Consider the following 15,877-nt stretch of genomic DNA (forward strand, 5'->3'; position numbering starts at 1 on the left):
CGTGCGCCTGCATCACTCCGCCGGCGGGTGCCAACTGCGGAATGCACGAAGGGTTATCTGTCGCGATTCCGCAGTGTGCATGTACCCTTAGAGTGTATGAAGGAAGGGACACCCGAATGCAGCCCCCAGATGCCCCCCCCCCATCCTCGGAACAAGTGTAAAGATAGTCCGGGAGCTGTTCTTCCCACTGCTGGATAAAGGTCACCACCTGTACGGGGATAACTTTTATACCAGCACCCCCTCTTCCAGTCCCTCGCTGCCCTGTAGCTTGCGGCACGATCCGAACATATCAGAAGCAGTAATAGAGCCCTAATTTTTAGCAGCCATGGAGCGGACCCAGCGCTTCTGGATATGAGGAACCCCGTATCGCACCAGGAGAACATTTTCCAGGTGACGTCCCCCACACTGGAGAAAGGGAGACCCCAGAAGAAGTGCAGAGTGTGGCATAACAGGGGGATCAGAAAGGACGCCATTTTCCAGTGTGACACCTGTCCTGATCCCCCCGGCCTCTGCATACAGGATCGCTTCAAGGCGTACTACACGTCATTGGGGTTCTACATTATCTAAATTCTGTCCCTTATTCCTATTTCAGGGGTCACGTTGGTCCGGGGATTATTCTGATCGCCAATATGGAGTCGGGAAGGAATTTTCCCCTGTGATGAGGCTACTGTCGTCTGCCTCACGAGGGGTTTTTGCCTTCCTCTGGATCAACACAGGTTGAGTTTGATGGACACCTGTCATTTCCAACCTTATAAACTAATAATTGGCCTAATACCCCCAAATAAATTAGAATTGTCCCTTTTTCCCAGCAGAGTAGGTATGGCCGCCATTCCCATTAGAGGATGCCATGATGCAATTACAAAGCCTCTGTGCGGCCAGGACAGTAGAAACCCCCCACAAGTGACCCCATTCTGGAAACTACATCCGATAAGGAATCTAACAAGGGGGGCAGCGGGGATATGGCCCCCTGGTGACGGCCACATTTGGGACGTGAAAATGAAAAAAATGGTATTTTTTATTTTCTCGGCACATGTTCTACGTAAGTGCCCGTCACCAGTGGGGTCCATATGCTCACTGCACCCCTTGTTAGATTCCTTATGGGGTGTAGTTTCCAGAATGGGGTCACTTGTCAGGGGTTTCTACTGACCTGGCAGCACAGGAGCTTTGTAATTGCGACATGGCCTCCATCCTCCATTCCAGCCTCTAAATGGCGCTCTGTCCCTTTGGTGGCTTGCCCTGTGCCCATATGGCACATTATGCCCACATGTGGGGTATTTTCGTACTCAGGGGAAACTACCCTATACATTTTGTGTTCATTTTCTTTTTAACCCCTTGTGGAAATGGAAAAAATCAAGGCTAGACCAACATTTAGTGTAATTTTTGTAAAATTTTTACTCTAAATCATTAATCTTGTCATGATTTTTTCATTTTCACAAGGGGCTAAAAGATAAAAAAAAACACTAAATGTCTAGAGCAATTTCCCCTGAGTACAGAAATATCCCACTTGTGGACATAAAGCGCCATGCGGGCGCAGGGTAAGCCTCCGAAGGGAAGGAGCGCCATTTGGTTTTTGAAGGCTGGATTTGGATGGAATGGATTTCGAGGGGCCATGTTGCATTCAAAAGGCCTCTGTGTTGCCAAGACAGTTGAAACCCCCCACAAGTGACCCCAATATGGAAACTACACCCCTCAAGAAACGTAACAAGGGGTGCAGTGAGCATATGGACCCCACTGGTGACGGGCACAAATGTGGAACAATGTGGCGTGAAAATGAAATATTACATTTTTAACACTATAATGTTGGTTTAGCCTTGAATTTATCATTTTCACAAGGGGTTAAAAGAGGGGAAAAAAAACAAAATGTGTAGAGCAATTTCCCCTGAGTCCGAAAATACCCCACATGTGGACATAAAGCGCCATGTAAGCGCAGGGCAAGCCTCCGAAGGGAAGGAGCGCCATTTGGAGGTTGGATTTGGCTAGAATGGATGATGAACGCCATGTCGCATTTACAGAGCCCTCGTGCTGCCAAAACACTGGAAACCCCCCACAAGTGACCCCATTATGGAAACTGCACCCCTCAGGGAATCTAACAAGGGGTGCAGTGAGGATATGGACCCCTTGATGATGGGCACATTTGTGCCATGAAAGTGAAAAAATGAAATTTTTTACTTTTACGTCACATTGTTCCACATTTGTGCCCGTCACCAGTGGGGTCCATATGCTCACTGCACCCCTTGTTAGATTCCTTGAGGGGTGTAGTTTCCAGAATGGGGTCACTTGTGGGGGGTTTCCAGTGTCTTGGCAGCACGAGGGCTCTGTAAATGCGACATGGCCCTTGAAATCCATTCCAGTGAAATCCAGCTTCCAAAAGCCAATTGGCGCTCCTTCCCTTTGGAGGCTCGTCCTGTGCCCGCTTGGCACTTTATGTCCACATGTGGGGTATTTCGGTACTCGGGAGAAACTGCGCTACACATTTTGTGTCTTTTTTTTCCTCTTATCCCTTTAAGAAAATAAAAAATTGAAGGCTAGAACAACGTTTTAGTGTAAAAAATAAATTTTTCTTTTTTCACGCCATATTGTTCGGAAAATCTGTGAAGCACCTGTGGGGTCCAAATGCTCACCGCACCCCTTGTTACATTCCTTGAGGGGTGTAGTTTTCTAAATGGTGTCCCTTTAGGGGTGTTTTTTAGGTTTTGGCACCCCAGAGCCTCTGCCAACCTGAAGTGGTACAGTCAGAAATGACCAAATATAATGGAGCCATTGAAATTCACTAGGCGCTCCCTTATATCTGAGGCTTGTGGTTGCGTCAAATAGCGCAATAGGGCCACATATGGGGTATTTCTATAAACTGCAGAAACGGGGCAATCAATATTGGGGTGCATTTCTCTGGTAATAGGTTTATAATTATGAAAAATATTGGATTACAATAAAATCTCTGCACAGAAAATTAAAATTTTCTAATTCCTTACACACTTAGCTTTTATTTCTGTGACTCCCCTAAAGGGTTAAAACACTTTCTGGATATGCTTTTGCAGAGTTTGGGGGGTGCAGTTTCTGAAATGGGGTGCTTTGTGGGGCTTACTCACATACAGGCCCCTCAAATACACTTTAAACCTGAACAGGTCCCTAAAAATATCTGATTTTGAAATTTTACTGAAAATTTGGAAATTTGCTGCTAATGTTTTAAGCTTCCTATTGTCTAAAAAAAATGAAAGATCGTTTAATAAATGCCGCCAACATAAAGTAGACATGTTGCTAATGCTATTTAATATATAATTTATGTGGTATATCCACTTTCTGTATACGCAAAAAAGTTTCAAAGTTGGAAAAATGCAGTTTTTCAAATTTTTTCACATTATTTGTTTTTTTTTTCATAAAGATTCGTTATGAGTATCGACTCCAATTTACCAGAAATGTAAAGTACAATATGTCATGAGAAAACAATCTCCGGATAGGATAGGTAAAAGCATCCCAAAGTTATTAATGAATAAAGTGACACAGGTCATATTCATAAAATTTGTCTCTGTCATTAAGGCCATTTCAGGCACTGTCCTTAAGGTGTTAAATTTGTTCTATTCTCATCCTTATAACGCTTTTATTGTTTGGTCTATGGGGCTGTGTGAGGTGCCATTTTTTGTGCCATTTTTGTGCCTGTTTTTTCTTTCGGTACCTTGTTTGCATATATGCGACTTTTTAATCACTTTTATAAAAAATTTTCTGGATTTGATGTAAACAAAAATGCGCGATTTTGCACTTTGGCGGGTTTTTGTGCTTTTACCGTGCAAGATCAGAAATGTGATAATTTAATAGTTTGGATGATCATGCATGAGGCGATACCAAATATGTTAATTAATTAATTTATTTATTTATTTGTTTTTATTTACAAAATGGGAAAAGGGGGTGATTAAAACTTTTATTAGGGTAGGGGATTTTTTTTATTAATAAAAACACTTTATTTTTTTTCACATATGCTAATTAGAAGTGCCATGGGGGACTTCTACATACACAGCACTGATCTCATATTTAGATCAATGCTGTGTATATAATACAGCACTGATCCATTAGATCAGTGCTCTATTATTCTGGTCTGCAACAGACCAGATACACTGACTGCCAAGTCGGGATCAGCGCTATTCAGACGCTGAGCCCCAGTCAGCCCAGTAGAAGGGATCTGCCCTTCGCGATCGCATTGTGGGGGGAATATCCCCCTACTACACACCAGGAAGAGGGGTACAGTCACTATTTAAATAGCTGCATTTAAATAGTTAATTAGCTGTGCTGGCTAATACCCGCTGTCCCCATCTGCACCTAGCAATTGGGGACTGCAGGCTGCAGAAGAGGGCTCATGCCGGAAGCCTTTTCTGTTTACTCTTAACGGCGCATTATAAGTATACTCGTCATGTGTCATTAACAGGTTAATATTTGCTTTTTGGAGTAGGCTTGAAAAATAAGCCCCAGATAAAGTCACCTGACCAGATCCCAGACACTGGGTGGCTGATCATCAACCGATCAGTGCCAGAATTTTTATACTTCACCAATATCTGATCAACCCTAAGCTGCCAGGGAGGCATAATTGGTAAGAAAATGTGTTGCAGACTGGAGTGGTTACAGGCCGAGTAGTAATAACTCTCTCCCTCCTCCTAAGGTAAAAACTACCACAGTGGTCAATATAGCCGACCCATCCAGAGATGGGTCACTGATGTTAATCTGGGGTATGGTGGTATATATAGAGTTGCCCTTTAAGATTGTATAGGTGGGGAACCACAACACAGTGGAATGGGAGTCCTTTAATGGGTTATCTGGGCCGAGCCATTAGCAACACAGTTTCAGATTCCAGAAATAACTAATCTCCATTAGTTGTTATGCTGATAGTTGTTAGGATTCTTGTGCCAAGTGCCTCTTGAGGGGAGCGCATTAGAATAGCTCCGCCCTCTTTCTGGATCTTTCTACCTAGTGTGGTACACTAAGGAGGCAGTTCGTGTTGCTATGGTAACTCTCTGCGTGTGTGTGTGTGTGTGTGTGTGTGTGTGTGTGAATAAAAAAGATGACCTATCTCCAGCATGACTCCTCTCTATAATACAATAAAGAAAAAACAATATATTGATAAAACTATGTCAATAAAATACAGTCCGTTCCCTGCCCAACCCCAGGGAAAACACACTCCTGTATACTACTTATGCACAGCAGAGGACATTAAATATGGGAGAATGAAAGGTACATGGGAGAACTACAGAGGGGGGAGGAACAGTGGCGTAGCTACAATGAAGGCAGGGAAGGCGACTGCTATGGGGCCCCTGCAGGAAGGGGGCCCGAGAAAGCCTGCCCTGCCTTCATGGTAGGTACCCCGCTGCCCCAGGGGTCCAGAGAGGAAGAGGGACCCCCACTGCACTGTTCAGCCCCCTCACTGTAGTGCGGCTGAACAGAGGAGCAGGACCTGCCAGACGGCACAGGAGAGGGATGAAGGACCTTTGGGTCACATGACCCAAAGGTCCTCAATACTTCTATGTGAAGATCAGCCCGGACTACAGGAGGAGGAGGGGGAAGCCTGGGAGCTGTAAGTGCTGTGTATGTGTGTCAGTGAGTGTATATATGTATCTGTGGGTATATGTATATGTCAGTGTGTGTATATATGTATCTGTGTATATATTTATATGTCAGTATGTGTATGTATCTGTGGCTATATGTGTGTGTGTGTCACCAATGTCTGTAGCACTGGTGTATATGTGTGTGTTTGTGTATGTCAGTAGTGTCTCAAGTGATTGATAGGTTTGCTCCCAAAGATGTTCTGCAGCAGCTTCTATTAATGCTGGGCTCTAATAAAAGAACCCACCATTAATATCTGCTGCATTTTCTTTTATTTCGGGTTGAGTATTTCTTATTACACTGAGATGATTTTCCTGTGTACAGTCTACCCATGGTGTATACATCAGCACTAGTGTAATTACATTACAGCGTATATATGTGTGTATGTCAGTGGCGTATCTGTATATACGTTAATGGTGCCCCTGCGTGTGTATATGTGTGTCATTGTCTGTGTTTGGCGGGGGGGCGGGTTGGCGTACAGGATTCATGGGGCCCCGTACAGTTTTTTTGCTATGGGGCCCCATGAATCCTAGCTACGCCCCTGGGGAGAAAGGTATAATGTATGAGAACTACCTGCAGAGGGAACATGCATACCATATGGGGGAACGACTAAGGAGAGAGGAGGGAGGTATACAGTATGGGGGGCCTTACTGCAGAGGGGGATGTATACAGTATGGGTAAAGGGGAGGGAGGTATACAGTATGGAGGCTTAACTACATTGGGCTTACAGTATAGGAGTCTAACAAGAGTGGGACATACAGTATGGTGGCTAACTACTATATAGAGTTGGGCTATATTTAGGGGAATACTATGTTTTTTCAAAAATAAGACCTGCCCAGAAAATAAGGCCTAGTCTTTTTTTTCTCTGAGAAAAAAAAAATATTAGACCCTGTCTTATTTTTGGAGAAACACAGAGCTTCTGGTATGTTTAATAACTTTCTGTATGGGATAGATCTGTATCTGTTCTAGTATATGGTACCATTGGCAGATAGGCCACTAGTGTGCCATGCAGCAGGGAAGCATAGCAGCACAATTGTGCTGATTGGTTCCATTTAAATATACTATATTGTTCTGATATATTATAAAAAAAACAATTCCCTTGTAAAAGAATTGTTTAATTATAACATTATATCAGATTTTGTGAATTTGTTGTTCAGAGACAGCAATAAAAAAACATCTGGGCGGCAGTGAATACTTCTTTACGGCATCGGAACTTTTCACTAATGCTAAGAAAATTATTCAACTTACATGAGGAAAATATCATAATTGTTCAAATTTTCTGCTCTCCAGTAATACAAATGAATGGGCTGCCACACAGTAAATCCTTGCCTAATAATAAAGGATTAAAGAGAAGTACGGCAGCTTTTTATTTTTATTTTTTTTTTACCTCTACATTGTATCATGATTTGTGCAAATCCTACTTGATTACCTCCTGAGAGGTTCATAAGGTAAAATAGTGGCACCAAAGGAGATGAAGGGAAAAGGTCATCCTGGGCGGCCAGATGCTCAAAGTCTATTCTGTATGGAAAAGCCATAAAAATAAGATAAGATTCATATGATAGTAATAAGATAAGGAGATAGACACCCACAATCATACTATGAATTCGCTTGCAGGTTCTATCATCCCTGAGCTGGGCTTAAGTAGTAGAATATTTCAATCTGTTTACTACTTGGAGACAATAATTCCTTACTCTTCCAAAAGAACATGAACATTTAGAAGAGGAAAGTTAATGTTACTCTCCTGCTGGTTAATTCCCTTTCGTAATCATGAACAATTTTATTCAAGTAGATTTTCTTCTTGTAACATGTATGAATGGTTAGGAATAAATATTCAGCACAGCAATCCTGAATCCCTAAGTACTTCACACTTGTGTTTCACATCCCCGGGAAAAAAAGAAAGGATTTGAAGACATAGAAAGACAGTAAGATGGATTATGAGGCATTTATGTACCATGCTGATATCCTTATTCTTACGTTACAATGAAACCTTCTGAGCCCAGTGGTTATTAGCGAGTGGCAGTATAGGGATCAAAGAGGTGCAGTGGCATTGACCGCCGATATGGTTAAAACTTTTTAACAAAAATTACTAGTACATGTAAAAAAAAAAAAAAAACTGGTAATAGATCACTAGTGATTTTTTATGATTCTGAGCCACCTTGATACGAATACTCCCTGTTTGATATAATCCTTAAAGGGGTTATCCAGCGCTACAAAAACATGGCCACTTTCTTCCAGAAACAGGACCACTCTTGTCTACAGTTTGGGTGAAGTTTTGTAACTGCAAACCACACCTGATCTGGAGACAAGAGTGGTGCTGTCTCTGGAAAAAAGTGGCCATGTTTTTGTAGTGCTGGGTAACCCCTTTAAAGGAGAACTCCAGGTAGAGGTTAAAAAAAAATGAAACTTCTGCAGAAGCATAAAGCATTACTTACCTGTCTATCTCAGTTTTGAAACTACCATAAATCCATTTGTTTGGGAAGGTTTTGCTCTGTTTTGTGTTTCTGTCCTTCCTGGTTTGGCATTTCCCAGAATGCAATGCAAACCTCATGTGATCATTACAGCCCCCAACCATTACAATCAGTAAAATTAGTGCAGCAGCTTCTTCTGGCCGGAAAGAGATGGTGAATCACTCAGGGGATTGGGTTATCCAGACCCGCCTAATGTGACATCACGCCCTGCCCCCTGTCTGTATCATAAGCAAACACACACAATGTGGGACAGAGGCATGGAAGATTTGTCTCCTAGGGGGGGATAGCAGCAGGAGCAGGAAACAATGTGAATTGGCACAGGGGCCATTTTTTTCACTTCCTGGATTTCTATCAGCTGCCAGTGTGGCAGAACCATACAGATACAGTAATACATTGTATAGACACATCTATATAACTTTTCATGTACTTTTAATAGAAAAAAAGTTTTACTTATCCGGAGTTCCACTTTAATTGCCTTTAGGCATATCCCTAATGCTGATCAATTGGTTGTGTGAAGCTGTATTCACACTGCATTTTTGCAATCTGCATAACATATTTTAAATTGGTTACTTTAAACTTACACAAAAACGTTAAACGTATACTAAAAAAAGAGAAAAAAAAATATTTTGGGATAAAAAAAATAGACCCAAACTGATTGCACACATTTGCATCTGTTTTGCATCTATCCCCCCCCCCATTGAAAGTATACATTAAATGGACTGCAAAAGCTTGCACAGTTTAGATATTTTTTAGCTCTCTGGCCACAAGTTGATGTAAGACTTTAAATTTCTTCCCTAGAATATTGTTCTTTCTGAATTCACTTACAAGACCCCTCTTGACCCTATATAGTCAATTATTAAAGGAATCCTGTAGTCATTATACTTTAGCATTGTCTGCTTCCCTTTTTATGCAGAAGTCCTTGAGTTGCTAGGTAATACCTTAGAGGGATTGTCCAAGATAACAAAAAAACAAACAAACAAACAAACAAACACAGCTACTTTCTAGTAAAAAGAGCACCACACCCATCTCCAGGTTGTGTGCAGTATTACAATTTAGTTACATTAACTTCAATTGAACAGCAGAACCTTTGAGGGACCAATAAAAAATAAAGTTTAGGAAAGTATAATTTTATTATATTCCATATATAAAAAAGAAAAGCTTCAACTGCCCCCCCCAAAAAAAACAAAACAAAACTATGTCTCCTTACAAAATATATATTTTTTTTATAGAAAACATTAAAATAATACACATAAAATACACATATTTCATATTGTCACATCCATAACAACCTGAACTTGAAAATTTAAATGACACCAGAATTGTTATATTTGGCCTCCGAAAAAAAAATAAAGCAATCAAAAATCCATATGTATTCCAAGATGATGCCAATTAGAAGTACACCTTGTCCCACAAAAAACAAGCCCTTGGATAGGTATGTGAACAAAAAAATAAAAGGGGAAAAAAAAACAAGAAAAGAAAATTGCTCGGTTATTAAGGGGTTAAATTAAACACCAATGTTCAACAGCTAATGTTATTTTATATAAATATTGTTATTTAACAGCTAGGGCACATTGTTGTATTTCTTTAGTTAAAGGCAGTTTTTACTCTAAGCATCTCCAACGATAGCTGGCCGCAGCTGGTGACATATTTCTCAATGTCCCTTGATATAACAGACTACTAAAATAAACCCTTCAATTTTTTTTCTCTATAATATATTAAAGAGAGGCAATTTGATAAAGGATTACATGGGTGTTAAAATACATAGCATTAAAATACATTTAAGGACGTAACATAGAAAACATTAAGATAGTCTCCAAATAGCATACTTGCCTCGGGCTAGTTTCACATAAACACTTGGACATATATACTGTAATGCATTCAGGATATATTTATAAACCTTCATTTGTTCCACATTTTTAAAATGGAAAAGTGTTATTCTCATCAATCTCCATACAACATCCAATAAGGATGAGACAAAATCAGGTTTCTTCATAGTTTACCCAATTTTAATGTAAAATATAATATTGACAAAAGAGTCCATACCCTTTGTTATGACATTTAAAGGAATTTTTGGTTTGAATGTTAGGTTGTCGTCCCTAAAGGACGGGTTCTACTTGTTATACTTGCTGTATATTTTGTACCCAACATCTCTGTAATGTTGACATATATGTTATTAATAAGTCTATACTTGGATACAAATTACAATGTACTTGACTTGTCTATATGGGAAAAAGGTTTTCTGCTGAAAAACGTTAAGAAAAATTTATTGAACAGGAAAATAATGTAATTGAAACAACTCGTCTCCATGTATTAAAAGAACAAATGCCTACATACTTACCTCTCCCCCTTCCCTCTCCGGCTGTGCCGCTTCTGGTTGTCTCTCTACTGTGTTGTCCTTTCTTCCCGCTTCACAGCTCTACTCTGTGGCAGAGAAAGTCTCATTGACTTCAATAAGAAGTTTCCTTGTGCATTGGCTGAATGTACAAATGTACAAGCTGAAATTGAGTTATCATGGTTTTAGAAATCTTTTTGAAGTCAACAGGAGTCAGATTCCAGGCAGAACTCCCTTTGATTTCGAGGCAGAATACTCGTCAAAATCCCTGTGTATTCTGTCTGAAATTTCTTAGTTTGCTTATTCCCTAGGACAGAATTGCGTCAGGTACAGAGCTGGAGTAAGGTATAGATTTTCACAGTGGGTAGAAAACTTTTTAAAAGGATCTTTTCAACATTCAACAATTCAAGCCTTTATGGTAGTATGGCCACACTGAAGCAACTTCCCATTAAAGGTCACATGGTAGGCCACTTTGTTTGCCCAGACACCCTTATTCCTTAGTTGAATGCTTTGGCCCAAATTTCAAAACTATAAATACAAAGTACAGGCAGATCCTTGCACTGGGTCAATGATTCACCTTCCAAGAAGAAAGGATCCTAGACACAGAACCAAGACAGTGAATTAAGTTGAGTTCAATCTGTGGATATCTTTGAGATCCTTGTGCATTTCAGTCAAAAGTCACAATAAACCATTGAGTTCAGCAAGACTGGCTGACTGTCTCAAGTATACGGACCTCTCAACTCTCCATTGACAGATGATATCAAGAGAGAGATGGATCAGGCATGTTGGATTTTATCTTTTTAAACTTTTTTGTTCTCCAAAAGCTATCTGGCAATGGCTTATCATTAGAGATGAGCGAACCTGGAGCATGCTCGAGTCGATCCGAACCCGAACTTTCAGCATTTGATTAGCGGTGGCTGCTGAAGTTGGATAAAGCCCTAAGGCTATGTGGGAAACATGGATATAGTCATTGGCTGTATCCATGTTTTCCAGACAACTTTAGAGCTTTATCCAAGTTCAGCAGCCACCGCTAATCAAATGCCGAACGATCAGGTTCGGATGAACTCGAACCCGAACCCGGTTCGCTCATCTCTACTTATCATCCATCCTTTCTCAACTGAGAACACCTGTACATTCATGTATATGGAGAGATCAGAAGAGAGAGTGTTGTTGGTTCTGTTTACCTTTTTAGCTGTGTCTTGCTGCTAAACATTCTGAAGTGTCTGTCATGTTTACAGCAGGTTGTCTAGGTTCCCGACCACCTTTCTGTGTTATCAGCGGTGGCTGGGCTGATGACTAACTCCATAATTGCTCTGAAAAAAGGAGTGATCATGGATCTCAGAGCATGCATGGCCACCTTATCTGCAGTAATCCATCTTCACACTGACAGCTCCCAGCCTGTGGAGCTGTCAGAATGGGACCTGGCATAGCAGAGCCCAACACAGAACAGCAAAATAGAGGAACACAGCACTGCTAGCAAGAACAGTCAATTACTGTGGAGATGCCCACCCTCCAACCAAAGCATGAAGGGAAAGCAGGCCTGGAGCATGAAAGGGGTAAGTTTGGCAGCTGAGAACACCCCTTTAAGTGACCAAGTCTCTGATACACTATCAAAGAAACTGATACAATATCTGCACATTGATACTCCTAACTGGACAGAACCTGCAGAGAAGACTTGAAGAAAATCCCAAAATACAAGTCGACCAAGCACTCAAAGATTAGTCAAGAAGACCTGTTGTAACCATTGGCAAAAATTCGGAATATTTATGTAAATGTGATTTTTTTTTTAGTTTTGTATTCTTAGTAAATTTGTGTAGTTTTTTTTTTTTTATTCTCTTTATTATTCTGGAAAACTGTGAGTAGATTGACATGGAAAAATAATATTATCCATTTAAAATGAGGGTTTAACGTGACAAAATGTGAAAAAAAAAATCACGCGTCTGAATAGTCTCTGACTGCAATATGTATCATTACAGAATGGGAAGAGAACTGTTGAATCCTTAAACCCAATGCCTATTGGCAATGTGTCTCTTCTCATTACTGATAGAGATAGCCAGAACGCTTCATCCTCTCTTTCAGCAGAACAATTTAGGAAAATGAATATTTTTTCTTATTCGTGACATATAATTGATGATTACTTTGCCAATGTCAAAGCGGAGAAGAGGAGATTAAACAGGATTATACATGTATATTAGAACAACCAATGTAAGAACCTAAATTATTGTTCTCATATAATTTTTTTTCCATGTTACCATCATTGTTATTTTGACCTGAAGACTAAACCTGCCTTTTCTATACACTTTAGATTGAATGTTCTCAGAAATTTAGCATACATTACATAAGGTTCTGTGTCTGATCGAGGTAAAGCCAAATGTGAGCAGAGAATAACATGTCTCTGTGCATTTAGTCAGAATAATGTAATGGCTGTGGACAGGATTTTCTCATTTTACTCTGAGGAAGATAGAATAAAATGAGGTTGGGTTATCTCATAGTTTGCAAACAACATCCGCTCGCTCCTCTGCAAAAACTTGACATTAGCATTTTACAGAAACTTCTAAGATATTTTAAATGAGTGACTACATATATCCATATAGAAAATACGCCATAGTTATCTCCGAATCCCATATGTAAGTAGTCCAAGAGATGCATACAGAATGAGTATCGACCAGAGAAGTTTGAGCAATGGCTATCTCTATCTCCATATATTACACACTATTAGATTCTATCACTCTTACTAATCTTGGGAAATGTTGCTTTCACCTTGATGTTGAGACTGACAATGTGGAGAAAGGCGTTAAATTAACATAGGGGATTTGCAGAAATTAAAAAAAAAACTTTTTCTATTTTTGGAAATAGTGCCACCATTGTACATAGACTGTATTTAGTATTGCATGTCCATTCAAAGGAATGAGGTTGAACTGCAATATCAAGCCTGGTGTCACAGAACGGCCGCTGTCAGTAAGGTTCATCTTAATTTCTTTTGAATTGGAATGCAAACACTTATGGGTGTGCCTGCGTTCCAATTCACCATAGCCGACAATGTAAAGTGCGGCCGGAGCCACACTTTACATTGTCTGCACTGTCAGCTTTGTGCGGCCGCTATTCAATGAATACCGGCCGCACAAAACTGACATGTCAATTTTTTGTGTGACCGCAAGGAATCGCAGCTAGAGTGTATACAGAGTGTATACACTCCGGCCAGGATTCCATTGAAATCAATGTAATGCATTTTTTTCATTTAATAACGGCCCTTGTTGAAGTTATCAAATGAAAAAATACATTGCATTGATTTCAATGGAATCTGCTGTGTGAACTGTGCCTCAAAGTGCATGGACTTAAGTCGTGCTGTTCTACTGAAGATATTCAGTAAAACAAAATATGTTTACCTGAATGGCTTACAGTATTTTGCTAAATCAGGGGTGGGGAACCTTTTCCATGTTGAGGGCAAGTCGGGCATTAATAAAATCATTTGAGGGCCTCATACTGTGCACGACAATTAGTAGCGTGGGTTTGCAGCACCCAGGGCAGGGCAAAGTATTGTTCCCCTAGTGCCCCTGCTATTGTAGTTAACCCCAAGTCATGACCCTTGTAGTCTAGTAAACTACCCCAGTGATGCCTCTGGTAGCCTAGTTAACCCCACCAGTGATGTCCCTGGTAGCCTAGTTAACCCCCCAGTCATCTCCCTGGTAGCCTAGTAAACCCCCCCAGTCATGACCCTGGTAGCCTAGTTAACCCCCCTAGGCATGTCCCTGGTAGCCTAGTTACCCCCCAGTCATGTCCCTGGTAGACTTGTTAACACCCCTCCAGTCATGTCCCTGGTAGCCTAGTTAACCCCCAGTGCCTGTCCCAAATAAAAAAATAAACATCCCACTCACCTTTCTTCCGTTCCCATGCTGCCCAGGTCCTCTTCTCTCCCCTCTAGCCTGTGCCCGTCTTCTCCTGCAGGTGGCATGCGATGAAATTAAGTTATCATGCGTGGCCCGCAGGAGAAGGAAGATGTGCGCCGCTCTAGTGGTGAAGGGCATGGCACTCACAGCATCCTCCTGTGTCTGGCAGTTGTCACAGACACAGGAAGATGCTGTGTATGCCAGCTCCTGCCCCACCGGAGCTGCACATATCACAGGGGAGCCGCGGGCCGCATCAGGAGGTCTCAGGGGACGGATATGGCCCGCGGGCCGGAGGTTCCCAACTGCTGTGCTAGATGGTAGGAAATTTCTAATAAAGACTATTTAGTAAGTTGTTTCTTTTTGCATTCAGGAAACAAACCAATATGAAAAAAAAAAAAAATATTCATGCAAAAGTTTGCATAGCCTTTAAAGTTGTCGTATAAGAAGCTTTGATAAAACGTTAATCTTTTAAAATGATGTCATTGTAAGTCTAACATTCTGCAGTAATATACAGTATCTTATAGGAGTTAGTAAGTTTTCTGGGTGTGAACTATAAATCTCCTGTTCAATGATAAAATTCTGTCTGCCTGCAGTCACCAGCAGAGGGAGCTGAAGAACTTATTGCTCACTGTTTTATTACTGAGGTCAATACGTAAAGAGCATGCAGTAAGTAAATAATTAGCACAAAATTTAGGTCAAAAACAAAATAGTATTCAGGGGGTTAATATTAACCTTAGGGAAAAAAGAGACCAGAAGTGTTGTTCTTATTAATGGACACATAAATAATAACCAAATAGTAAAATTACATTTGATTTCCTACCTAGTGGTTGACCTCCAATAATCCTTGCGTTTTCTCCTGCTACTGCTGCCCTTGCGTGCCTTTCACTGACGTACTGTACAAATGCATATCCTTTATGTACCGAGCATCCAACTATTTTCCCATATTTTGCAAATATTGCTTCAATGTCACTTTTTTTCACAATGCCTGTATTAAGATTGCCAATGAAGACTCTGGAATTGATTGACCTTGGATCATTCTTGTTTGTGACGTTGCTAGTCTGTGTTTTGCCAGTCATTATTGTAATTCTCTCCGGTCAACTGCAACAATAATAAAAAATAAAAATTTATAATAAAAATTAATAATAATAATAATAATAATAATAATAATAATAATAATATCAAATTAATAACAAACAAATAAACAAAAAACACATATTGCCCTAGACAGGCAAACCAACATTTTTGCATTCATAGTTTATTTAATAAACTTTTTCTGGCCGTTGTATCAAATTACGTCCATGGTTTAGCATGTTTCAGTGGCCATCATTGCAATGATGGCCGCTGGAACACTATTCTAGTTAAGGCGGTAACAGTCCTTTGCATTTAATACAAAAAATGGTGAAAAGAACGCCAAAATAAATGTACTGCATTCCATTGACATCAATCATAAATTGGCAATATTGGATGTTATTTGAAAAGGAAAAAAAAAGCGGACGCCTTTTCTCTCTTTTTTTTTTAAAGAGTGTGAACATAGCCTTAGGGTCCTTTTACACTCAAAGATCTTTAGATGTCAACGGCATTAGCAGTGCTGTCAGACCACACAAACC

At 40.3% G+C, this 15,877-nt stretch overlaps 1 protein-coding gene across 4 annotated transcripts in view; it reads right to left on the reverse strand.

Moving 5' to 3' along the window:
- RALYL (RALY RNA binding protein like) overlaps window positions 1-15,877 on the reverse strand; it is a 492,568-nt gene that overhangs the window by 245,373 nt on the left and 231,318 nt on the right. For all 4 annotated transcript variants that reach the window (XM_069957428.1, XM_069957429.1, XM_069957426.1 and 1 more), the window contains one exon: window positions 15,091-15,368. In XM_069957428.1, coding sequence (XP_069813529.1) covers window positions 15,091-15,346 — 256 coding nt within the window. In that variant the 5' untranslated portion in view covers window positions 15,347-15,368. The remainder of the gene's footprint in view (window positions 1-15,090; window positions 15,369-15,877) is intronic.

The sequence above is a fragment of the Dendropsophus ebraccatus genome, chromosome 2 (assembly GCF_027789765.1).
Source record: "Dendropsophus ebraccatus isolate aDenEbr1 chromosome 2, aDenEbr1.pat, whole genome shotgun sequence".
Lineage (NCBI taxonomy): Eukaryota > Metazoa > Chordata > Amphibia > Anura > Hylidae > Dendropsophus > Dendropsophus ebraccatus.